This window comes from Cetorhinus maximus, chromosome 16, assembly GCF_964194155.1.
Source record: "Cetorhinus maximus chromosome 16, sCetMax3.hap1.1, whole genome shotgun sequence".
In the NCBI taxonomy this organism is placed as follows: Eukaryota; Metazoa; Chordata; class Chondrichthyes; order Lamniformes; family Cetorhinidae; genus Cetorhinus; species Cetorhinus maximus.
The window spans coordinates 63,146,437-63,172,561 of NC_135894.1; the positions used below are offsets into that span (position 1 = coordinate 63,146,437).

At 44.0% G+C, this 26,125-nt stretch overlaps 1 protein-coding gene across 3 annotated transcripts in view; it reads left to right on the plus strand.

Moving 5' to 3' along the window:
- The window catches only part of LOC144691958 (galactosylgalactosylxylosylprotein 3-beta-glucuronosyltransferase 1-like), a 161,251-nt gene that overhangs the window by 85,922 nt on the left and 49,204 nt on the right, over positions 1 to 26,125 (plus strand). For all 3 annotated transcript variants that reach the window (XM_078560527.1, XM_078560525.1, XM_078560526.1), the window contains one exon: positions 22,526 to 22,686. In XM_078560527.1, the coding sequence (XP_078416653.1) occupies positions 22,575 to 22,686 (112 nt within the window). In that variant the 5' untranslated portion in view covers positions 22,526 to 22,574. The remainder of the gene's footprint in view (positions 1 to 22,525; positions 22,687 to 26,125) is intronic.

Here is a 26,125-nt window from a genome sequence, read left to right on the forward strand (position 1 = left end):
TTTCTCACAGTGACTCCACCCCATATTTTAGGCTGACCCTCAGAATGACTTTTCTTCTTATTGAGCTAATCAGCAGGGGAGATTTCTGGCACTGACGCAAGAACACTAGGGTTCAACACATATAGCGACAAAGGACCTTCTGTATCATGTGCTACTCAATGCTTGACTGAGCAGTGACTGTTAATCCTCCAGAAAGGGGTGCACTTAGAAATCAGACAGGGGAGTTCATGGGTTTATACACCAGGCAAAGAACGTTGAACATCCCTGCCACACGGTATTCACTATTTAAAATGAATTCAGTATCTTTTGCTCTCTGCCATTCCTTTGTTGTGCAACAAAAAAGTGTCCCAGAATTAAATTTAATCATGTTGAAATAGACATGAACAGCTCGCCAGTCAATGATTATAGATATATCCAGTAGAAAGTCAAAGGGCCCGATTGCCGACTAGAATAACTACTCAATGAGGTCTGTAATGTCTTTTTCCATGCACGCAGTGACTGGCCTGCTGCTGACGGCTGCCATGTAGCACGCAGATCCTGCCCTACCATGTCTTCAGCTGCTTGCCCAAATACAAGGTTCAGTACAACTTACTCGTGATCGGCTTTTAACAAGGAAAAAAAATGTTTTTTTTTCTCTTTTCACTAATTTCTTTGAATCCGTCTTTGAGCAGGATCAATTCTCATAGCCATGGTAATTAACCTATTAGTAATAATCCATTACAGTTTTTAAAAAATGTTTTAATACACTACTTGTTTTTTGCTAAGTTTTCTAATAAAGGAAATATGGCCACCTACGTCTAATAAATAGATGAAGAATACATTTTGTGAGGTCTCCTGCCAAGTTCCAGTGTACTTTGAAAAATTAGAGGTTTGTTGTCTGCAGATTTTAGGTACTCACTGGCCATAATTGAGGTATCATGCTCCTTACGCATGCTTGGAAAATTTAATCCAAAATGTCCTCCCTTTGTTTCTGAAGTAGGTAATTCTGGCAGAATCTTCTTGTTGGCAGTTTACTTTGTGCCTCAGCCGTGATGTATAATTGCTTATTCCTAAAGTAATTATCTACCCAATTTCCGTAAAAGGATCCCTCCTCTAGCTGGTAAGCTCAGCCTCGAGGGTGTTATTCCATGAATCTCCTCAAGGATTCTCTTGGTGTTCCTACAACCTTATAGAAGTGTCAATCAAAGAGATCACTGAAGTATCAATAACAAAAGCATTAAGCACTTCACTGCAAATAAACATTGAGACATTGACAAAAGAGATCACAGAAAAATAACTTATAATCGCATAAAGATGTCAATCAAGCAAAGTCAACAGTTTTCTTCAGCCGTGAAAATTGGACTCCCAGAGCTCTCAGCCAAGCCTCATTATGTATGGTTGAAGGAACACCAGTTTTCTTTTCAAAGAATTATGAATGGGTGCTTTTTTAAAGCAGTTTCACCCATTCCATTGTTAAGAAAAGGTTCATTGATTCTGTATATAGTGCATACTGTCTGGGCATGAAAGGACCAAGAGTTGGCATGGATGGTATGAGGGGCCAATGGGGCTGGGTGTGGGACATGATTTGGTGTGGGAGGGATATGGGGGGGCTAGACCTTTTGAAGTTACCTTTCAGAAGGTTCCTGAATCCAGACTATGATGCACGACTCCTCTAGGATCCATGACTCACAATGACTCCATCCCATTCTCTCAGTTCCTTCGCCTCCGTCGCATCCACAAGTCATGGAGAAGCTGGCTGGACTCCATGAAAATTGTGGAGTGTTAGGCAATGCCCACCCCACAACAGAGCCAGCCAGTTTGGGAGCGCAGGGTCCGAGCTCATGACCTGTAACCTTATCCCGCTCCAGCAAAAGTTGTGTGGGGTGGGGGGGAGGGTGTTGGGAATGGGGGCCAGATTCCTGGAATCGGCTCTCGCCCGACATTTTTAAATGAGGTCAGAGACCTTCTGACTCCATGAAAATCTGGGCCAAAAAGGAGGAAGGAAAACTAAAGTTGACATTTCAGGTGTAGACCCTTTATCACAACTGGTGACTAACATACCTTTGAGACAGTAATAATAGTAATAAATAACACATTAATGATTGAAGCAAATATTTATTGTCTTACTTTGACAGAGTTCACAACCTGCACAGTACATTGAGTCACAATCATGTCACTGCCATCCATCATGTAAACAACAAATATCACTGTATTTGAACAAGGAAAAGAGCCACATGCAAACAAAGAAAAATATATTGTTACTGCCAAAATATGAAATGTAAAATTCAAAAGATTCAGAATAAACTCAGTCATTATCCCAGTCATTTATGCTACAGCAAACATTTTTTTCCCTGATTGAAGTATCTATTGTAAGCAGCAGACAATTCAAACCTTAATCAACCTAATGGACGTCCAATCCCTCTACACCTCCATCCCCCACCAGGATGGTCTGAGGGCTCTCCACTCCTTCCTTGAACAGAGGCCCGAACAATCCCCATCCACCACCACTCTCCTCCGTCTGGCTGAACTTGTTCTCTCACTGAAAAATTTCTCCTTAAACTCGACTCACTTCCTCCAAATAAAAGGTGTGGCTATGGGTATCTGCATGGGCTCCAGTTATGCCTGTTTCTTTATGGGGTATGTGGAACGTTCCTTGTTCCAGTCCTACTCAGGCCCATTCCCATGACTCTTTTTTCAGTACATCAATGACTGTTTCAGTGCTGCTTCATGCTCTCATCTGGACCTGGAAAAATTTATCAATTTTGCTTCCAATTTCCACCCCTCCAGCACCTTCACACGGTCCATCTCCAACACTTCCCTTCCTTCCTTGACCTCTCTGTCTCAATTTCTGATGATAGACTGTCCACCAATATTCATTACAAGCCCACCGACTCCCACAGCTACCTCGACTACAGCTCCTCACACCCTGCTTCCTGTAAGGACTCCATCCCATTCTCTCAGTTCCTTCGCCTCCGTCGCATCTGTTCTGATTATGCCAATTTCCAAAACGGCGCTTCTGACATGTCTTCCTTCTTCCTTGACCGAGGTTTCCCACCCACCGTGGTTGATAGGGCCCTCAACCGGGTCTGACCCATCTCCCGCGCCTCTGTCCTCATACTTTCCTCTCCCTCCCAGAACCATGATAGAGTCCCCCTTGTCCTCACTTTTCACCCCATCAGCCTCTGCATTCAAAGGATCATCCTCCGCCATTTTCTCCAACTCCAGCATGATGTCACCACCAACCACATCTTCCTTTCACAGCCCCATCAGCATTCCATAGAGACCGTTCCCTCCTGGACACCCTGGTCCACCCTCCATCACCCCCAACACTTCATTCTCCCTCCCACAGTACTTTTTCATGCAATCGCAGAAGGTGCAACACCTGCCCCTTTACCTCCTCCAACCTCACCGTCCAAGGGCCCAAACACTCATTTCAGGCGCAGCAGCTCTTCACTTGCATCTCCTTCAATTTGGTCTACTGCATTTGCTGCTCCCAATGTGGTCTCCTCTACATTGGAGAGAACAAACGCAGACTGCTTGACCGCTTTGCAGAACACCTTCGGTCTGTCCACAAGCATGACCCACACCATCCTGCTCTCATGCCCACATGTCCATCCTTGTCTGCTGATATGTTCCAGTGAAGCCCAACACAAACTAGAGGAACAGCGCCTCATCTTCCGATTAGGCACTTTACAGCCTTCCGGACTTAACATTGAGTTCAACAACTTCAGACCATGAATTCACTCCTCCATCCTCACCCCTTTTTTATCCCCTTTTTTCAATATTCATTTTCATTTTTCATTTTTATTTTTTTATCCGCTTAATTTTATTTTTATTATTTTCATTTTTATTCATTGTTTTATCCCTACCTTTTATCCTATTTTCAATCTTTTTTCCCACCACTGTCCCCTCCCCCCACCCCACCCCCACAAGGGCCATCTGTCACTTGTTCATGTTGTTCTTTCCAGAATGCTCAGCCTTGTCCTGCTATTACCACATTCTATTTTCTGACCTTAATGCCACCGTCAACATCTCCTTTAGCCAGTACCACTACCATTAACATCCCCTTTGTCCTTTTGTTCATGACATCTCTGGCAATCTCTCCTTTGCCTCCACCTATCGCTGGCCTTCTATCCAGCTTCACCTGCTCCACCCACCTTAAACAGTATAAATTTCATCACATTTTTACTTCTCTTTAGCTCTGAAGAAGAGTCATACAGACTCGAAACGCTAACTCTGTTTGTCTCTCCACAGATGCTGTTAGACCTGCTGAGTTTTTCCAGCATTTTCTGTTTTTGTTTGAGAACAATTACTTGGCTGGTGTCCGTACATATGCAAGAATTCCTGTCAGCATCAAGCAGCAGCTGATCCCTATAAAAATTAATTCAAGTTATGCCAAATGACAAGGCTTAATTGTTTAAATATAATAATTTTAGTGTGCTGTATTCTGCTGACAAAGTTACAATGATTTTCTGAATACTGATGCCTATATATACAGTCTTTAGCTTGTTGAATATCAGCAAGATTAGCTCTGTATTTATTTAATAGAAGCAAATAACATTTTTTCATACCATGAAATCAACATTATAACATAAGTTTCATTTCCATATTTTATTTGTTTTTTTATTAAGCATTGTGGTTAAATAAGCAGTATGTAATTTTACTGAGTTTCAGTATGTGTATAACTTAAAAAGATATTTCATGAAGGACATATCATCTTGGTAAATGTTGTAGCATTTATGCAAACTAAAATCTCATTAATAGTATAATGCTTTCTTAATGGAGTAATTCACCATAATTGTTGTTCTAGGCAGAATTCCAGCATCTGCAGTATTTCCCTTTTGCAATATTTTCAACGTACGTTTTGGTCTTCTGAAAAGCTGTATGGAGTAAAAAAAGTGACTACAAAACCCAAGGGAGGGATAATGTAAGTGTGACAGACAGAACAAGAGAAGCATCCAAACCCCAGTTGATTAGTTCCAAAGTGGAATCGCTGCAGCATAAGTTTTACCCATTTGCTATCTAGAGAATAGAGGACCATAGTGATGCATACCTGGTTGTTTTTATATCTTCGCAATGTTCCCTTGCAGAACAATGTGGAGTGGTGGAAGGTTTACAGATTGATTAACAGCCTAAGGGGCCACATGTTAAGCACTTCTTCCAAAGCCATAATCATCTTTATATCAGTTGGTAAGGTGGTTAGTTTTACAAATGTGGGGAGGAGGGCACCCACCTCCACCAACAGTGAGAACTTGCGGGATGTCAATGGAGAATTTAGTGCCAGAACTCGAGTCTCCACTTGATGGAACTGTCTGGAGTGATATCCAAAACCTGCCCCTTCAGCTTTGAAGTGAAAATGCTGCCACTAAGCCAAAGTTTTGCTCCAGAATATCTGCTAAAAGGTAGCAGCAAAAATGTAGCATGAGCTTCACTGCATTCTCAGTGTCATCCCCAAGGATGCCCTTGAAACAGATATATTACATTGATATTTATAATACGGAAACAGTCTGTTCTGGTATTTATCTTCCGCACAACCAGCAATTCTGATCCCATGTACCATTTCTACTCACATATTCCTTTATCCCCATTTCCTCCAACTACCTGCCTTACCTGTTCTTAAATGTTAGCATGGTCTCTACTTCAATCAGTAACTCCAATAGTGCTTGCTCTTCTCCACTAGTATGCCTTCTTTCATCATTTACCAATACAAGCATAACATGTTGTATTTTTGGTACTATAAACCAACCATCATTAACTTTACCTTGATTTGCAAATTGCCATTCTCTTGGATGCCCCTAATGCCCATGAAAGTTTGTATGTAAGAGCTTTTTGTTTTCATGTCCATTCTTTTGTTCAGCTCTTTTCCTGTTCTGTTTAAGTCTCCAGAATACTTCAAATGCCATCAGCATTACAATGGCTTAAGAGGAAGGGGTTCACTGGGATGAATGTAAGAAAAAGCAGAAACATGTGATCAGAGGTGACTTTGAGTGAAACCTGGCAGCAGGGAAGAGAAATGAACCTGATCACTTGTGTGAAGGATCTGACTTGTAAGGAAAGTTGGGCTTTTCAGCATACGAAGGAGGCATTTGAGAGCTGATCTTACAGAATTAAGTAAGATAGTTAAGGAAATTGAAAGGATGCATCTAAAGAATAGTTTTAAATTAGATTGTGAAAGTGGGACAAGAGAGCAAAAGGTTCAAACTAATAATATAAGATAAAATTAGAACTAATATCAAGAAATCATTCTTCACACAAAAAATGAACTATATATAGAATGGACTTCCATGGCCTGAATTTTCAGCTCTGCAGGCGGGTGCGATTTGGCGGGCCTGGGATCGGCCAGGAAAAGGACCACTGACCGTGATCGGCCCCCAACCGAGATTTCACGCTGGCTAGCCAATTAACAGCCAGCCAACATGAAGCACGCGCTGAAATGCTCAGCGCTGCCGGATTGGGGGTGGGAGGAGGGCAGGCAATGATGTCAATGTGGGCACGGGCGAGTGCTGAGAGAAAGCTCCCTGAAGGCAGACAGCTGCCTCAGGGAGCTGCAGGCCCGAAAAGCATGAAATAAAGTTTTTAAAATCAGAAAAAAATTGTTCAATTATCACAATCAGGCATCTGAACATATAGATGATAAAAATGCTGTCCGCAGATTTTTATTTTTTACTTTATTTAATAACGGAAACTTCATCCCGCCCTTGAATGAGGTTTGATGAAAAATGCAAAGTCCACTTGGCTAATTTGCCTGTCTCCCAACTGTAAGGTTGGATGGACCACGAAAAATCGGAGACAATTGCCCAGTTAATGGGCTTAATTGCCCTCTTAGTTGTCGTCGGGCGTGGGCGTGCTTCTGACTTTTGCGTGCACCCGCCGAGCGAAATATCGCGCGAGCACAGGATGACATCGGGACGCTTGCCCAACGTCATCTTGTGCAATTTTACGCCCGATGCGGACGGGCGGGCGTGCGCCTGCCCACGGGATGGTAGATTCTGCCCCAGGAAAAGCAGAGGTTAAAACCCTGGAATCTTTTAAGAACCAATTAGGTACTGAAATGGCAGGAATATTAGGATCTCCCTGGATGGGTGAATTCGGATGGACTAAATAGTATTCCATATCCACGATGATTTTGTGAGCAGATGATAAATGGCTTGCTTAGGATTTACATAAACATCATGGACTATTGGGAGAAAAATCTTTTACAAAATTCTGAATGAAAAAATGTTCACAAGAATATAAATAAAGATTAACAGCAACTGGGAGATTAGGAACAACAAAGAATTCCCAGATCCTTTAAGAGCTCCTCACTCCTGGAGATTTCTTTAGGCCCATTCCAATTGGTCAAAGGAACACTGTGCTCAGTCCGAGCCTTGGCAGACACAAAATCACAATAGATTGATATTAGATTGTTCTTCCTATCTCTGTTGTCACCATATCTTACAAAGGTTTCCGTTAATATTGATGAAAAAGGAAAGATTTCCATTTATATTGATCGTTTCATGATGTGATCCCAAAGCGCTTTTGAACCGATGATGTAGTTTTGAAGAGTAGCAACTGTCACAATACAGTTTACTTTTCTACCAATCTGTTTTGACTGCAAAATTAGATACTCTCTTATTAAAACTGGCAGCTGTAGTAAGTGAGATTTTATTGATAAGTTATGATGAATAAATTAATAAATATAAGAATAGATTTCCCATGGCCTCACAAGCTTCATTGGAAAATCATGCATTTGCTGCTCATGATTTTCCATTCATTGATTTCCATCAGCCTGGTAACTTGGAAAATCTAGCAATTAGTATCATATGCTGTACAATTAAATGAAGTAGTTCTTTAGAGTATAAAATGTGTCATTAAATGTCTTTTGTAATTAGCAATGGATGAACTGCTAGTTCTCCTCTGAGCTCCAACTTAGTTTATGGAACACCACTTGTAAGATGTTTGAAGCATTTTTCCGTCAGTTGATGTAAATGGGGCTCCTCTTCTCTCTTCATTCTGCAGCTGTACGAGAGAATGGGGCTCCTCTTCTCTCTTCATTCTGTAGCTGTACGGGAGAATGGGGCTCCACTTCTCTCCCCATTCTGTAGCTGTACGGGAGAATGGGGCTCCTCTTCTCTCTTCATTCTGTAGCTGTACGGGAGAATGGGACTCCTCTTCTCTCCCCATTCTGTAGCTGTACGGGAGAATGGGGCTCCTTCTCTCACCATTCTGTAGCTGTACAGGAGAATGGGGCTCCTCTTCTCTCTTCATTCTGTAGCTGTACGGGAGAATGGGGCTCCTCTTCTCTCTTCATTCTGTAGCTGTGCGGGAGAATGGGGCTCCTCTTCTCTCCCCATTCTGTAGCTGTACGGGCGAATGGGGCTCCTCTTCTCTCCCCATTCTGTAGCTGTACGGGCGAATGGGGCTCCTCTTCTCTCCCCATTCTGTAGCTGTACGGGAGAATGGGGGTCCTCTTCTCTCCCCATTCTGTAGCTGTACGGGAGAATGGGGCTCCTCTTCTCTCTTCATTCTGTAGCTGGGGTTTTCTGCTTGTGAGCCAGGATCTCCCTCCCTATCAAAATAGCAGGCAGAACACAAGTTTGTAGTCAACTAGGATAATTTCCTTAATAGACCTCAAAGTTTTGTACAGAATCACTGACCGTTAAAGTTTAACGAGGTCTGCACTGTAGATAGTAGTAATAGATTTCCAGCCTTGAGCTCAATTGCTTGTTCATTTGTTATTGACTCTGAGAGTGTGTTATTCATAGGTTAAAAAGATACCACTACCAGTGATTTAGAGATAAGTTTAGGTGCAGTATAAGAGATGCAACGTTAAAAAACTCTTGGGGTCAGACAAGGCCATGGGATTAAATTTAACACAGCCTTCTTAATGGGTTCAGCATGAGCCCTGAGTTGTTTTAAAGTCTGGAACTCACTTCCATATTTCCAGTGAAGTTCAAGCTCTGTTGTAACACTCAAACCTGGCTGGTAAGAGGTTAAGGAGGTGGAAGAAGGGGGTGGAGACTGCACCTTTGTCGGGGTCAGGAGGTTCCAGGAAGTTCAGTGACTCTAGGGAAAGAGGGAGAGGTAATTGTGGACGATGTCAAGAAGGGATCTGCAGAGGGCAGGAAGAGTTTTGGGGACCAGGATGAGTAATCAGCATATGTTGCACCCACTGGTATCTCAAATGTGTGTCTTAAGACCCCAACTACAATATTACAAATAGTTGGCTGCCTGTGCCGCCCAATCAGAGGCCCTAACCAAAGTGGCAGTTGGTGCAAAATGAGAAAGAACGGGGCATTCAGTGAACCATTGCCATTTTTGGAATACTATCGTCCAATTTCCAGCAGGCAAATAGAGTTAAAGCTGTTCCTCCACACCTTAAAAAAAGCAAAGTAACATACGCCATCAACATATCAGCTTATTAGTATTTGAGAAGAAAAATCAGCTCTGGCCAATTAGGTAACTTGGTAGACTATCCAGTTCAGGGGGTTCCCTAGCTTGCTTGAAGCAATTAGTTCCATCAAAGGGCTGGACTGAAGGCTGCCAGACTCAGCTGCTTTGTTGGAAGGTGTCTGTTGGCACCAGTCTGGAAACTGGGACTGAAATCTATCAGAGTTAAATAGACATTACTAGCCCAGAAATTGTGTGATTCTAGGAACATAAACCTGTGATAATTCCAGGGGATAGAGGTGCTCCGTTAAAGGGGAGAATCCAGATCCACCTACCATTCATAAGGAGCCTAGAAATTACAATGGGGATTGATGGGGGGTTGGGGAAGGGCAGGTTTGGAGGGTGATGCTGGTGGAGGTCCAGCCACTTCTCAGGGCCAGCCCTTTGAGGCTTATATGGAGACTCATTCCCAAACTACACTGGGTATCCCCTCAGATGCCCCTATTACAATTACGAGGTTTATAGGATTATTATATTTTGGGACAGTAGCTTTAAATTTAGGGTCAATGAAGGGGTTGATGTGATTGTTCTGCAGTCCGCCTGGGTGGTTTGAATCTTAGAGATCAAAGGAAGGCTCAGATTGTTTTACTGAGAAGCAGGTGCATGATATTTACATTGGAGATAATGGCAGCAGCCTCTGAGTTTAGCATGTGTATACTCTGAGTCTCCTAAAGTCCCAGAAAGGTGTTATAGGCATCAGGTTGTCCTGTAAATTATCTATTTACTTCTAAAATGAAAGGGATTTGGGACTAAAGATAGCTAATCAGAATTTCTACCTAGATACAAGGTTAATGTGTTTCATGTTGCCTTGAGGAAAAGGGCAGAGGAAGCCTTTTTTTGAGATCAGGATACTGGCTTCCATACAAATCAGTGAATATCATAATCAGATAGTAGTCCTGTGTGGACAGCAGGGAGAAAAGGCTAGATGCCTTTGTGAGCCCCCATAGCCAGGTACGGGAGGAAGATGGTCTCTAGTTAAAGAAACACACCCTGTAGCCTTCCGTGGACTCTGGGAGATTATCCTGGCATGGCCAGTGGAAAGAGGAATCATTGGAACAAGCTTTATTGCTAGTGCAGGATTTAAGAAATTCTCTGAAAACTGAGGAAAACACTTGGTGATGGTCACTCAAAATTACTATTCAGTGAAATGGGGAAATGAGAACTCATTAGAAGCTGGTAGCAACTGGGGACTGTTTGCTAAAAGGACTGTAATACCATGGAAAGTGGAATGGGTATATCTTAGTAAAAATGCTGATTTTATTTTATTCATTCACAGCCTGTGGGCTTCGCTGGCTGGGCCAGCATTTATTGCCCACCCCTAGTTGCCCTTGAGAAGATGGTGGTGAGCTGCCTTCTTAAACTGCTGCAGTCCATGTGGTGTAGGTACACCCACAGTGCTGTTAAGAAGGGAGTTCCAGGATTTTGACCCAGGGACAGTGAAGGAACGGCGATAAATTTCCAAGTCAGGATGGTGCGCGACTTGGAGAGGAACTTCCAGGTGGTGGTGTTCCCATCTATCTGCTGCCCATGTCGTTCTAGATGGTAGTGGTCATGGGTTTGGAAGGTGCTCTCTAAGGAGCTTTGGTGAATTCCTGCAGTGCATCTTGTAGATGGTACACACTGCAGCTACTGTGCATCAGTGGTGGAGGGTGTGAATGTTTGTGGATATGGTGCCAATCAAGTGGACTGCTTTGCCCTGGGTGGTGTCCAGCTGCTTGAGTGTTGTGGGAGCTGCACTCATCCAGACAAGTGCAGAGTATTCCATCACACTTCTGACTTGTGCCTTGTAGATCGTGGACAGGCTTTGGGAAGTCAGGAGGTGAGATACTCGTCGCACAATTCCTAACCTCTGACCTGCTCTTGTAGCCACAGTATTTAATTGGCTAGTCCAGTTCAGTTTCTGGTCAATGGTAAGCCCCCAAGATGTTGATAGTGGAGGATTCAGTGATGGTAATGCCATTGAACATCAAGGGGCGATGGTAGGATTCTCTCTTGTTGGAGATGGTCATTACCTGACACTTGTGTGGCGCAAATGTTACTTATCACTTGTCAGCCCAAGCCTGGATATTGTCCAGGTCTTGCTGCATTTGGACGTAGACTGCTTCAGTATCTGAGGAGTTGCGCATGGTGCTGAACATCATGCAATCATCAGCGAACATCCCCACTTCTGACCTTATGATGGAAGGAAGGTCATTGATGAAGCAGCTGAAAATGGTTGGGCCGGGGACACTACCCTGAGGAACTCCTGCAGTGATGTCCTGGAGCTCAGATGACTGACCTCCAACAACCACAACCATCTTCCTTTGTGCTAGGTATGACTCCAACCAGCGGAGAGTTTCCCCCCTGATTCCCATTGACTCCAATTTTACTAGGGCTCCTTGATGCCACACTCTGTCAAATGCTGCCTTGATGTCAAGGGCAGTCACTCTCATCTCACTTCGGGAGTTCAGCTTTTTTGTCCATATTTGAACCAAGGCTGCAATGAGGTCAGGAGTTGAGTGACCCTGGCGGAACCCAAACTGGGCATCGGTGAGCAGGTTATTGCGAAGCAAGTGTTGCTTGATAGCACTGTTGATGACCCCTTCCATTACTTTACTGATGATGGAGAATAGACTGATGGGGCAGTAATTGGCCGGGTTGGATTTGCCCTGCTTTTTGTGTACAGGACATACCTGAGCAATTTTCCACATAGCCAGGTTGATGCCAGTGTTGTAGCTGTACTGGAACAGCTTGACTAGAGTGTGGCAAGTTCTGGAGCACGGGTCTTCAGTAGTATTGCCGGAATATTGTCAGGGCCCATAGTCTTTTCATTATCCAGTGCCTTCAGCCATTTCTTGATATCATGTGGAGTGAATTGAATTGGCTGATTCTGTGCTGCTGGGGACCTCTGGAGGAGGCCAAGATGGATCATCCACTCGGCACTTCTGGTTGAAGATTGTTGTGAATGCTTCAGCCTTATCTTTTGCACTGCTGTGCTGGGCTGGGCTCCTCCATCATTGAGGATGGGGATATTTGTGGAGCCTCCTCCTCCAGTGAATTGTTTAATTGTCCACCACCATTCACGACTGGATGTGGCAGGACTGCAGAGTTAGATCTGATCCATTGTTTGTGGGATCGCTTAGCTCTGCCTATCACTTGCTGCTTATGTTGTTGGGTATGCAAGTAGTCCTGTGTTATAGCTTCACCAAGTTGACACCTTATTTTTAGGCATGCCTGGTGCTGCTCCTGGCATGCCCTCCTGCACTCTTCATTGGACCATGGTTGAGCCCCTAGCTTGATAGTAATGGTAGAGTGGAGGATATGCCAGGCCTTGAGGTTACAGATTGTGCTCAAGTACAATTCTGCTGCTACTGATGGCCCACAGCGCCTCATGGATGCCCAGTCTTGAGTTGCTAGATCTGTTCAACATCTATCCCATATAGCACGGTGGTAGTGCCACACAACATGATGGAGGATATCCTCACTGTGAAGGCGGGACTTCGTCTCCACAACGACTGTGCGGTGGTCACTCCTACCAATAGTGTCATGGACAGATGCATCTGTGGCAGGCAGGTTGGTGAGGATGAGGTCAAGTATGTTTTTCCCTCACCACCTGCTGCAGATCCAGTCTAGCAGCTATGTCATTTAGGACTCGGCCAACTCGGTCAGTAGTGGTGCTACTGAGCCACTCTTGGTGATGGACATTGAAGTCCCCCACCCAGAGTACATTCAGCGCCCTTGCCACCTTCAGTGCTTCCTCCAAGTGGTGTTCAACATGGAGGAATACTGATTCATCAGCTGAGGGAGGGCGGTACGTGGTAATCAGCAGGAGGTTTCCTTGCCCATGTTTGACTGATGCCATGAGACTTCATGGGGCCTGGAGTCGATGTTGAGAACTCCCAGGGCAACACCTTCCTGACTGTATACCACTGTTTCACCACCTCTGCTGGGTCTGTCCTGCCGGTGGGACAGGACATACCCAGGGATGGTGATGGTGGTCTCTGGGACATTATCTGTAAGGTATGATTCCGTGAGGTTGACTATGTCAGGCTGTTGCTTGACTAGTCTATGAGACAGCTCCCCCAATTTTGGCACTAGCCTCCAGATGTTAGTAAGGAGGACTTTGCAGGGTTGACAGGGCTGAGATTGCTGTTGTCGTTTCCGGTGCCTGGGTCGATGCCAGGTGGTCCATCCAGTTTCACTCCTTTTTAGCGACTTTGTAGCGGTTTGTTACAGCTGAGTCAACATTGCTGTGGGTCTGGGTCTGGAGTCACATGTAGGCCAGACCAGGTAAGGCTGACTGATTTCCTTCCCTAAAGGACAACAGTTGACAATGGTTTCATGGTCATCATTAGACTCTTAATTCCAGATATTTCTTGTGGAGAAACTGCAATTTCTCTCACTGCCAATTGCATACAGACATGAACAGCTTTCAAATGAGATATTACACAAAGGCCTTGTCCGTTGCCTCAGGTGATTGTAAAAGATTACACAACTATTCAAAGAGGAGCAGGAGAGTTCTCCCAAAGTCCTGGCCAATATTTACCCTTCAACCAACATCACCGAAACAGGTGATTATCCAAATACTAGTGGAAGCTTGTCATGCACTTACATGTAACTTATCTCCCTACTCCCCAAAGCCTGTCCACCATCTACAAGGCCCAAGTCAGGAGTGTGATGGAATACTCTCCACTTGCCTGGATAAGTGCAGTTCCCACAATGCTCAAGAAGCTGGACACCGTCCAGGACAAAGCAGCCCGCTGGATTGGTGCCTCATCTACCAACTTAGACATTCACTCTGTCCACCACCAACACACAGTGGCAGCTGTGTATACCATCTACACGTCGCACTGCAGGAATTCGCCAAGGATCCTTTGACAGAATCTTCCAAACACGTGACCTCTACCACCTAGAAGGACAAAGGAAGCAGATGTATGGGAACACCGCCACCTGGAAGTTCCCCTCCAAGTCACACATAATTCTGAATTGGAAATATATCGCTGTTCCTTCACTATTGCTGGGTCAAAATCCTGGAACTCTCTCCCTACACCACATGGACCATAGCGATTCAAGAAGGCGGCTCACCACCACCTTGGCACAGACAAACAGGGATGGTCAATAAATCCTGGCCTAGCCAGTGACACCCACACCCTGTGAAAGAATTAAAACAAAATGCTTTGTCTGCCATGTTTCCCACAATATAATAGTTTCTACACTTGAAACAAGGGCCAGGATTTTACATTGGTTGGGCGGGCTTGGCGGGAGTGGGCAGGGCTGTCGCGGAGCCATGCGCCGGCCGCGATCAGCTCCGCACCACAATTTCACGCAGGTGGGCCAATTAAGGTCCGCCCAACGTGGATCGCGAGCGGTAACGCTGAGCGCTACCTGTGCAGGTGGGGGTGGAGGGAGAGTCGGGTCCAGTTTCACATGCATGCGAAAGAGCGCTTCAATCTCACTGAGATAAGGAGCTGCCTCAGGGAGATTGAAGCGCTTTTTAAAAAAATTATTAAAGACATTAAAAATTTCATGAAATATGTTCCCTCATGTGACTGTGTCACATGAGATAGGACATGTTTTTACTGTCAAAATAAAGGTTTTATTTAATTGGTATTAACTTTAGGAAACCTCATCCCGTTCGTGGAAGAGATTACCTAAAAAATGTAAAGGCCGCTTGGCCTTTTTGCCTGCCCGCCAACCATTAGGTTGGACGAGCATCGTAAATTTGAAGTTAATTACTTCGTTAATGGCCTTAATAGGCCTTTCAATTATCGGCGGATGCACAGTTGACTCCGGTGCGCGCCCACCGAATCAAAACATTGCGAGACAGCGTGATGACATTGGGACGCATGCCCGACTTCATCGAGCGTCATTTTACATTTCCGGCATGTCGGGCGCACGCCCGCAAGCCGAATGTAAAATTCTGCCCAAGTACTACATTGGCTGTGGGTGAAGCATTTTGCAGCATGCTGAAGCACTGTATAAATCTATGTTCTTTCCTTCTTCCGTGGGCAGAATTTTGCATTCGGCATGTGGACGCGCACCCAACATGCCAGAACGTTAAATGATGCGTGATGACGTCGGGCGTGCGTCCTGACATCATCACAAAGTTGCACGATGTTTCGTTCAGCTTGTGCGCGCCACAGTCGGCTGCGCAACCACCGATAACTGAAAGGCCTATTAAAACCAATAACCAGGTAATTAACCTGAATTTTACGCTGTCCGTCCAACCTTACGGTTGGCGGGCAGGCAAAAGGACCAAGCGGCCTTTATGTTTTTTAGGAAACCTCATCCACGAGCTCCGTGCTTCAGGGAGAGCTCTGGACCCGACTCCCCTGCCCACACAGGTAGCGCTCGCTACCGCTTGTGATCATCGCAGGACGGGCATTAATTGGCCCGCCCGTGTTAAATCATAGTGCGGAGCTGATCGTGGGTGGCGGCCGGCTCCAGAACCACCCCGGCCCACTCCCGCCAAGCCCACCCAACTTATGGAAAATCCTGGCCTTTGTTGCAGGTGAATGCTGCATTTCCTACCTTGCCACCAATTCTCAGTTATTTAGGATGTCTCTGCCAAGCTCACTTTACAATACTTGTATAGATAAAGATGGTTTTTCTTCCAAAAGTTAATTTTGCTATGTCTTTATTAAATTCTCCTATTTAATTTGACTATAATATTAAATAGGAAATGCAAGAAATTTGCCCACTTTTTTTCTAACAAAGAATGCACTAGCAGCCATTTCCTGGAGTAACTTGCAAGCTCTCAACCTTCTAGATCCCAGTGTTATGTTTCATTTATAATATTTCCTCCCTTTTTGTCACCAGCTTTTAACTTGGTTACAATCCACCATCAGCAAGTTGGCTGTGCTGAAGCATTAATACCCAAAGTAGTGCAAGCTTTACCAGTTAATATCAAAGGCTGCTCCTCTGGCATTGCAGCAAGCACCAAAGCCTAAGGGAGTCTTTTCATATCAGTATGTAAATCTCTAAAGAGTTACCTGCCTGGGAAAGAAATACATTGGCTTGGAATGAAATATAGATACTAGCAATAACTTTATGCTACCTTGCTTTGAATTATAGAATCGAATAGCACAGACAGAGAGGCCTTTTGGTCTATCATGTTTGTGCCAGCTCTTTGAAGAGCTATTCAATTAGTCTCACTCCTTTGCTCTTTCCCCATCATCTTGCATTTTTTTTCCCTCTTCAAGGATCTATCCAATTCCTTTTTGGAAGTTACTATTTAATCTGCTTCCACCACCCTTTCAGTCGGTGCATTGCAGATCACAATTCAATACATAAGGAAATGCTTCCCATGTTCCCTCTGGCTAGATTGCCAATTATCTAAAATCGGTGTCTTCTGGTTACAGTGGAAATAATTTCTCCTTATTTACTCTATCAAAACCCTTCACTGGACAATGAACAGAAATGTCAACAGTTCTGAGGTAGTTGAATATTATTTTATATTGGTAATCTTAATATTGTAACAAAACCTAAACTTAAAAGGCTTTAAACAGTTTTAGAATATTCCTAATTTCCATTCCAGCTACTTCTGTAATCCCTACCTTCTTGAGAATCTTCTAGTTTTTATTTCAAATCGCTGCTCGGTTGCACCATTTATCCAATCTTAGTTTGATTTTTTTTGTCACCAATTTTACTTCTAAACAATAGACAATTTTTTTCCTCTTCTTCCTTCAACCACCAATGCTCCATGTTACTGCTGTTGTTGCATTATGCTCTGTAATTCTGAAAATATTATTAATGAAACAAAATAGCTTTTGATCCCTCAACCATTTTAGTAGTTTTGTTAATTGTAACAATATCTGTCAACAATAAAAGAGAAGGTGTTTCGGAGGTTCTGTGGTGCTGATGGGTGGATCACTGACACCGTCAGAACTGTGGTGAGTGAGAGTCAATAGGATCTTTTGCGAAACAGGGTATAAATCTCAGAGAGTGATTGTCGGGATTGGATTTTCTTCCACAAAAGCAAAGTACTGCCGGAAATACTCAGCAGGCCTGACAGTATCTGTAGAGAGAGAACTCAGTTTTGAAGAAAGATCATTTAGCTGAAATGGTAAACAAAAACAAAAATACCTAGAAAAACTCAGCAGGTCTGGCAGCATCTGTGGAGAGGAGCACAGTTAACGTTTCGAGTCCGCATAACTCTTCAACAGAACTAAGGAAAAATAGAAAAGGGGTGAAATATAAGCTGGTTTAGGGGGGGTGTGTTGGGGGGGGTGGTGGTGGGACAAGAAGAGCTGGATAGAGGGCCAGTGATAGGTGGAGATAACCAAAAGATGTCACAGACAAAAGGACAAAAAGGTGTTGAAGGTGGTGATATTATCTAAAGGAATGTGCTAATTAAGGGTAGAAAGCAGGACAAGCAAGGTACAGATAGCCCTAGTGGGGGTGGGGTGGGGTGAAGGAATCGAAATAGGCTAAAAGGTAGAGATAAAACAATGGATGGAAATACATTTAAAAATAATGGAAATAGGTGGGAAAAGAAAAATCTATATAAATTATTGGAAAAAACAAAAAGGAGGGGGAAAATCGGAAAGGGGGTGGGGATGGAGGAGAGAGTTCATGATCTAAAATTGTTGAACTCAATATTCAGTTTACAGCCTTCCGGACTGAATATTGAGTTCAACAATTTTAGATCATGAACTCTCTCCTCCATCCCCACTCCTTTTCCGATTTTCCCCCTCCTTTTTGTTTTTTCCAATAATTTATATAGATTTTTCTTTTCCCACCTATTTCCATTATTTTTAAATGTATTTCCATCCATTGTTTTATCTCTACCTTTTAGCCTATTTTGATTCCTTCACCCCATCCCCACTAGGGCTATCTGTACCTTGCTCGTCCTGCTTTCTACTCTTAATTAGCACATTCCTTTAGATAATATCACCACCTTCAACACCTCTTTGTCCTTTTGTCTGTGACATCTTTTGGCAATCTCCACCTATCACTGGCCCTCTATCCAGCTCTTCTTGTCGTCTCCCTTCTGCACCCCCTCCCCCCCCCCACCCCCACCTTAAACCAGCTTATATTTCTCCCCTTTTCTATTTTTCCTTAGTTCTGTTGAAGAGTTATGTGGACTCAAAGCGTTAACTGTGTTCCTCTCCACAGATGCTGCCAGACCTTCTGAGTTTTCCAGGTATTTTTGTTTTAGTTTTGGATTTCCAGCATCCGCAGTTTTTTGCTTTTACCTGAAATGTTAACTGTGTTTCATGGAACCTCACTGGAGGCACCCACACCCCTTCACATGTAGAAGATGACTAGTGACTGGGGGTTTCTACAGAGATGTATTTTCCTTTGTTTAATCTGCTAGCGATAGGGGCTACTTGAGGGGAAGAGGTATGAGGCCTGCTTTTATTTAAACTTTGGGGCATTTGCGGTTTTGTTCTAACCTAAAGCTCCTCCCATAGTCATGTTACAGTCCATGCATGCCTTTAATCAGTTATCAGCTACTACCCCAAGTCTCTTTCACAATCTGTTTGCATTAATAGATACTGCTTCATAGTGTATACATGCCTGAAGCTTCCTAGCCCAAGGTTCATGACATGTCATTTGTTCCAGATTGCATGATATCCGACATGAAAGGGCCTCTCTAAATCAGCCTGCTGCCTGATGAATAGGTCTGCATCACTAACCGCATACACACAACTTTATATAATAGGGAACAAATTTTAGAAAACTAAGAGAAACAAAAGCTTTCATAAGAAACTATTCTAAAAGTATTGTACTTTCTTAACCAATGTATGACAGACTGACCTGGATACCTGATGGGGAGAGGAGGTGATGGTGAAACTTAGTTGGAATTGTGCTGGATCAATGAAGTTTCTGCTCCATTTTGGTTATGTTGAAGTTTTTGACTGGAGTGGAGGGAAGGGATGCTCACTTCATCAGTTCACACTGCATTTGGGGGCATGTCTGAGGGTATTTCCAGGCTATTACTGAAATTCTACCCAACATGTCAATGCCATCTCTAATGGCTCCATACCTGCTGAGAGTGTTTAGTAAAAGCCCCAGCAGTGAAGAATAGTGCGGAAATCAATCCTTTCCAGTTCTCAATTCTTCTTCAGTCTGATCAGGGGCTCTGGAATTGGCAACTCATATGAGACAGACTTGTGTGAGTGCATGCATGCGTGTGTGAGTGTATGCATGCGTGGTGAGTGCATGCATGTGTGTGTGAGTGCATGTGTGTGTGCTTGCATGCGTGCGTGTGAGTGCATGCATGCGTCTGTGAGTGCATGTGTGCGTGGGTGAGTGCATGCATGCGTGTGTGAGTGCATGCATGCGTGTGTGTGAGTGCATGCGTGCGTGTGTGAGTGCATGTGTGCATGTGAGTGCATGCACGTGTGTGTGAGTGCATGTGTGCGTGTGTGAGTGCATACATGCGTGTGTGTGAGTGCGTGCGTGCGTGTGTGAGTGCATGCATGCGTGTGTGAGTGCATGCACATGTGTGTGAGTGCATGCGTGCGTGTGTGAGTGCATGCATGCGTGTGTGAGTGCGTGCGTGTGTGAGTGCATGCACGTGCGTGTATTTGAGTGCGTGCATGTGTGAGTGCATGCGTGTGTGAGTGCATGCGCGCGTGTGTGAGTGCATGTGTGCGAATGTGCTTGTGTGTCTGTTTCAATCTGTTGAGTTTGTCAGATTTTAAGTGGACATGAAACATAAAAGTGCAGTGTACAGTGTAGATAAGTAATAGATGCGATGTAGTTAAGTTAAGAATCTGTTCCATCTGAGAAGCACTGGATTGATACAAAAATGTACAATTCTGGTCGGTATGAAACAAAATGAACTAAGTCGGTAAAAGTTGAATGATCTGAGTGTAGTATCTGAATTCACAGATTTGGCCCCAGTTTGTAACTCACTCCAACTGAAGTGCTGTTTGATGGGTTATTTTTGTATCTGATAAGTTCCAGTATTGTAATATTCACCATTACTATCACATTTTCTAAAGCCGAGCAATTATGTCAATTTGACAGAGAAGTGTTGAACAGTATTGATGATAAAAGTTATCGGATATCTCTCCTCACAGAAAGGACTGTTCCTATACGAAAGGAGGTTGAGTGCTATAATATTTTGAACTTATCTAACCTGGAAATTATATTGCGTGATACTGTATGATCATATTAAGTGTCATATCAAATTGCCTTGTTTGTAATTTTAACACAGGCAATCTTCTTCGAGTTCTCTGCCCAAAGGCAGGTGCAAACCACTGTGCCATGATCTCCACCATGGGTAGGGCAAGGAACATACAAATATACGAATGTAAGAATTAGGAGCAGGAGTAAGCACTTGGCCCCTCGAGCCTGCTCTGCCATCCAATAAGATCATGGCTGATCTGATTATAACCTCAACCCCACATTCCTGCCTACCCCTGATAACCTTTCACCCTCATGTTAATCAAGAATCTATCTAGCTTTGCCTTAAAAACATTCAAAGGCTCTGCTTCCACCACCTTTTGAGGAAGAGAGTTCCAAAGACTCACGACCCTTTGAGAGAAAAAATTCCTCCTCATCTCTGTGTTAAATGAGCGACCCCTTATTTTTAAACAGTGACCCCTAGTCCTAGAATCTCCCACAAGGGGAAAGATCCTCTCCACATTCACCCTGTCAAGACCCCTCAGGATCTTAAAGGTTTCAATCAAGTCACCTCTTAATCTTCTAAATTCCAGTGGATAAAAACCTAACCTGTCCAACATTTCTTCATAAGACAATCTGTCCATTCCTGGTATTAGTCAGTAAACCTTCTCTGAACTGCTTCTAAAACATTTAAATCTTTCTTTAAATAAGGAAACCAGTACTGTACACAATATTCCAGATGTGGTCTCCCCAATGCCCTGTACAGCTGAAGCGTAACCTCCCTACTTTTATAATCAGTTCCCCTCACAATAACTGATACCATTGTGTTAGATTTCCTAATTACTTGTTGTACCTGCATACTATCTTTTTGAGATTCATGCACTAGGACACCCAGATCCTTCTGAATATCAGAGCTCTGCAATCTCTCACCATTTAGATAATAAGCTTTTTTTTTGGTCCTGAATCCATGCCAGCCAGAATGGGGATCAAACTCCATGCTGTTGGCACCAATTTGATCCACACCAGCCTTCCAGCCAATCCGAGCTAATCAGCCCCAAAAGGAGTCCAAGTTGCCCTGGCAACATGTATTTTTCCATACATGCTGTAACCTGGAACTATGGATAGTGATGGTAGAGACTCCAATTCCTTTCCATCACATGGTTGGCCAGGAATCTCTCCCACTCTTACCACCTGCCTTTAGTGTATGTTGAAAGGATTTATAAATTGATACTCAAAACCTGTTTGGCCATGTTTTTAAAGCCCCTTCATTGACCATTAAGTTCTGGAGTGGGACTTGAACCCAAAGCTTCTAGCTCAGGAGTAGGGATGCTAACCACTGCACCACAAAACCTCCTCAACACAGGCCTTAACCCTTTTCAAATAAACGAGTTCACACTCAGCAGCATTCACACTTTTGAGACAGAAATTTGTGCCAACAAGTGGTGCTGCAGGAAGTTGAGCACATAACCCAGTCTGACAGTTAAGTGCAGTATTGACAGAATTCTTCACCATCGGTCTTTTGGATGAGACATAAAACTGAAGATCCATCTGCCCTTTCAGGTGGACATAAAAGAGGTCATAGCTCTATCAGAAGAAAAGAAGGTGAGTTCTCCTCAGTGTCCTGACCAACAGACTCAAGAGCATTACTAAAATAGATGACCTGGTCAATTATCTCATTGCTGTTTATGGGAAACCATGTTGCACGAATATGGCCGTTGCATTTCCCGACATTACAATAGTGATGACATTTTAAAAGTACCTAATCGACTGTAAATTATTTTGAGACATCCTGAGGTTATGAAATGTGATATATCAATCCAAGTTATTTTTTTAAAACATACATACAAATCTGATTTAAACACGCTAAATGTTGTACATATTGTTGCACTGTATAGTTTTTAGGTTTATAATTATATTTATAAATTTATAGTTACATTTTTGCAAATATACTGTTAGGATTTTCATCATGTTCCATATAATTGAATGTACACATTCAAACAGAAATGTTTCTTCCTTCCAGATCAGTTCCGGTAATGTTCTCTTTCTGTTACATTTAAAGGTACGAATGAAGCAATGAGGCACTTTTCCTGCTGTGAGTTTACAACAATATGCCAAGACGAAGAAACCTTCTCACTGCAATCCTCATCGTTTTACCCTGGACCATACTCCTGACCATCTGGCATCAGAACTCAGGGGTTTTCTACCTGTCCATTCAGAGAAGTAAGTGATTCTTCATGCCTCTGTATGACTTTAGAGATGTCATTAGTTATAAATGAAGGACAGCCTTCATGTTCCTGGTCAATGCTTTGCAGAAAAAATGTTGAATTTGCTCTTTGAAATAAACTAGGCAGTCAGCTGTCAGCTAGTCAACCAGCTGCTCTGGTAGCAGCTACTTTCCTGAATGCACAGAGCCTTACCCACCACTGGTGGATGATTTTCTGAATGGAGAATCAATGGCATTGCCCCTGCAATTTCCAGAGATGGGCTGTTCTGTCCAGCTATGGTAAACTTTCCCTTCAGAATATCTGCCAGTCAGAGCTGTGCTTTATATGGAATACACTTTTTTTGTGAAGATCTCAAACGACCAAAATGTCAGGGTGTCATGTCTTGCGGTCTTTATAAAACACTTGTGTGTAATACACTGGTCCTCACACTTTAGGGAGCTTCAAGGATTGTGTGAAAGAAGCATACACCAAAACATACAATCCCACATATACAACAGTATTTGTCTGTTTATATCACCCGATATTACTTCTGCATTGATATCAGGTAAAAATGTAATCACTCCTTGATTTTGATCTATTCAGTGAAAGAAATGTACCTGTGTAAAAATTCATGCCAGTTACTCACTGCACTAACAGTGCCTTACTGAGACAAGGGTGCCAAATTTTGGTGGCTGAATATTTTATATCTTGAAGGAAATATTTCTGAACTTGTGCCGTTCGGGATGAGCACCGCAATTCAAAAGCACAAGGAAAAATGTTTCTTTAGGGAAAATGCATATTTTAACTTTGGAGATCATAGGCAACATTTTCCCAGCCAGGTAGAGGCAGGGTAAGCAATGCAGGGGGGGAGAAGTCCCAGAAATTGAAGTCAGGTCAAAACCCCAAAGTGATCTTGCCTGCGCCACTATCACCACCCCCTTCCCCGCCCCCACCTTTCCCCGGATGGTATTGAAGGCGAGTGGTCCCTTGGATCTATCGGGTGAGTAATTGAGAATCCGGGATTTTCCAGCTAGGGGACCTGTTTCCTGACCTGTCAGCAATTCACCAGGGTCACCGAAGCGAGTACACAACAGGAAGAGCTTCTCCAGTGAAACTGACAAGCTGGGAAGGCTTTGATCAGTTAGACCAGCCGTGGCCATTGAGAGACTATGTTCAAAGCACTTCTTTTCTCAGAGAGTGCTATCATTGCTTCACAAGTGATTGCCAACTTCTTGGGAGGCGCTTCTTCTGTCTTGCAGCTGTATTTGCCAGCCTCCACTACAACATGGGAATAGTTTATGCCACCCCACTTTGCAACTCTGCTGAGGGGAAATAGCAGAGGCCATACGACCACCAACTGCCCCAGCAGCAGCAGGAGCCTCATCAGCAGCTGCACCAGCTGCCTTCCCCTCAGCTGCATGCCCTTCAAGAGAGTAGGAAGGATGGACACTGAGATTCAGCTCCAAGCAGGCAAAACCCCAAACCCAGGGTCTACAGGCAAGAGAATGAGCTTTCTCAACATGCCTGAGCACCAGTGCCTCAAGAGGCTTTGACTCTAACCGCATGTCACTGCTGACATTGCAACCTCATGAAACAAGATCCCCTTCCCAGTGAAGCCAGGTAGGCATGAATTACCAGTGGCAAATAAGGTGCCTGTCACTGGAGGACCACCCACCCCAGCACCTCCCCCTCCCAGGTCCAGGTCTCTGCTTCTTTCCAGGTTGTGTGCTCTCTTCTCCTGTGAGGAGAGAAAGCAGAGAGGTGTGAGTGGTCATAATGGCTTGTGCAGAGAGGATGGAAGGACATCATTTGTGGAGAATGACTGTGAGAGGACAATAGGTTGAAAGTGAGTGTGAACGTTGGCTGTTCAGATAGTAGTGAGATGTCAGCAGACCAAGAAATAAGTAGAGCTGCAGGGTTTGTTGTTCTGGGGAGTGCTTTTTTAAAAATTCATTCATGGGATGCGAAAGTCGCTGGCTGGGCCAGCATTTATTGCCCATCCCTAGTTGCCCTTGAGAAGGTGGTGGTGAGCTGCCTTCTTGAACCGCTGCAGTCCATGTGGTGTAGGTACATCCACAGTGCTGTTAGGAAGGGAGTTCCAGGATTTTGACCCAGCGACAGTGAAGGAACAGCAATGTATTTCCAAGTCAAAATGGTGAGTAACCTGGAGGGGAACTTCCAGGTGGTGATGTTCCCATCTATCTACTGCCCTTGCCCTTCTAGATGGTAGTGGTCGTGGATTTGGAAGGCGCTGTTGAAGGAGTCTTGGTGAATTCCTGCAGTGCGTCTTGCACACTGCGGCCACTGTGCATCGGTGGTGGAGGGAGTGAATGTTTGTGAATGTGGTGCCAATCAAGCGGGCTGCTTTGTCCTGGACGGTGTCAAGCCTCTTGAGTGTTGTGGGAGCTGCACTCATCCAGGCTGTGCAGGAGAATGCTGGGAAAGTCTGAGTGTGGGACGTGGCACCTCAGCATTTTTTGCCAGTCACCTATCATGTCCCTCTGAGGTCCTAAATCTTGGTGCACTGTCTTTAGGTTGGAGGGTCACTCCCTTGCTTCTGACTTCCTCAGCCACTTCTGTTGGGAGGGTGTTGTTTATAGAACGGTGCCTCCTAAAGAAGTCCTCGAAGTCTTCAGTAGGTTAACAGCAGGTCTTTATTAACTACTTGTAACTATATACAGGTAACTATATATATATAAAACTATAGGTAACTATATACCTATATACAGTAAAGGCTACAGGCAAGGAGCTATCTCCAAGCCTAGATCTTAACATGCCTCTGCTCAACATCACACTGACTGTAGGTCTGGGTCATGTGCCTCCTTACATCCCACTGTGTGGGTGGTACTGTACTCCATCCCACATTAACCCTGTATGTGCCACACCCTAATATTGCAACTTCCATCCCTGACCGCTTGGTTGGAGAGGTTGTCCTCTTCTATCTATCCTTGGGAAAGCTCACCTCACTGTAGCCCCTCAGGTCCTGCAGCAGGACCTCCAGCTAAGAGTGAGAGACCTGGCGTGCAGCCTTCCCAGCTCTTCGCTCCATTCCAGTGATTGCTGCAGCCTCAAAAGCCCAAGCAACAGTGAACCCTAGTGACTCAAGTTATGGTCCTTTTAATTAGAAATCCTTCCTTTGACAGAATGGATCCATCAACCTGCCCACCCGCCCTAATTGGCTGAGAAGTCTGAGGCAAGATGATAGCTATTTGCTCTGGGGAAAGAGCATTGGCTGGCGCACAAATTAGTGAGTCGGCTTGCAGATCTGAAAATGATTCCATTGTTTTGGCAGCAACTAAAGCGAGAAAATTCCACCTAATAACTCTACTAATGTCAAATGTGGAGACAATTGTGAATTTAATATCTTAAATCAATTGCTTCTCAAATTCAGTGGAGTCAGTATGTACATTATAATGCGAGTTTTGGTCCAACATTCCTTTTAACAATGTGGTCTT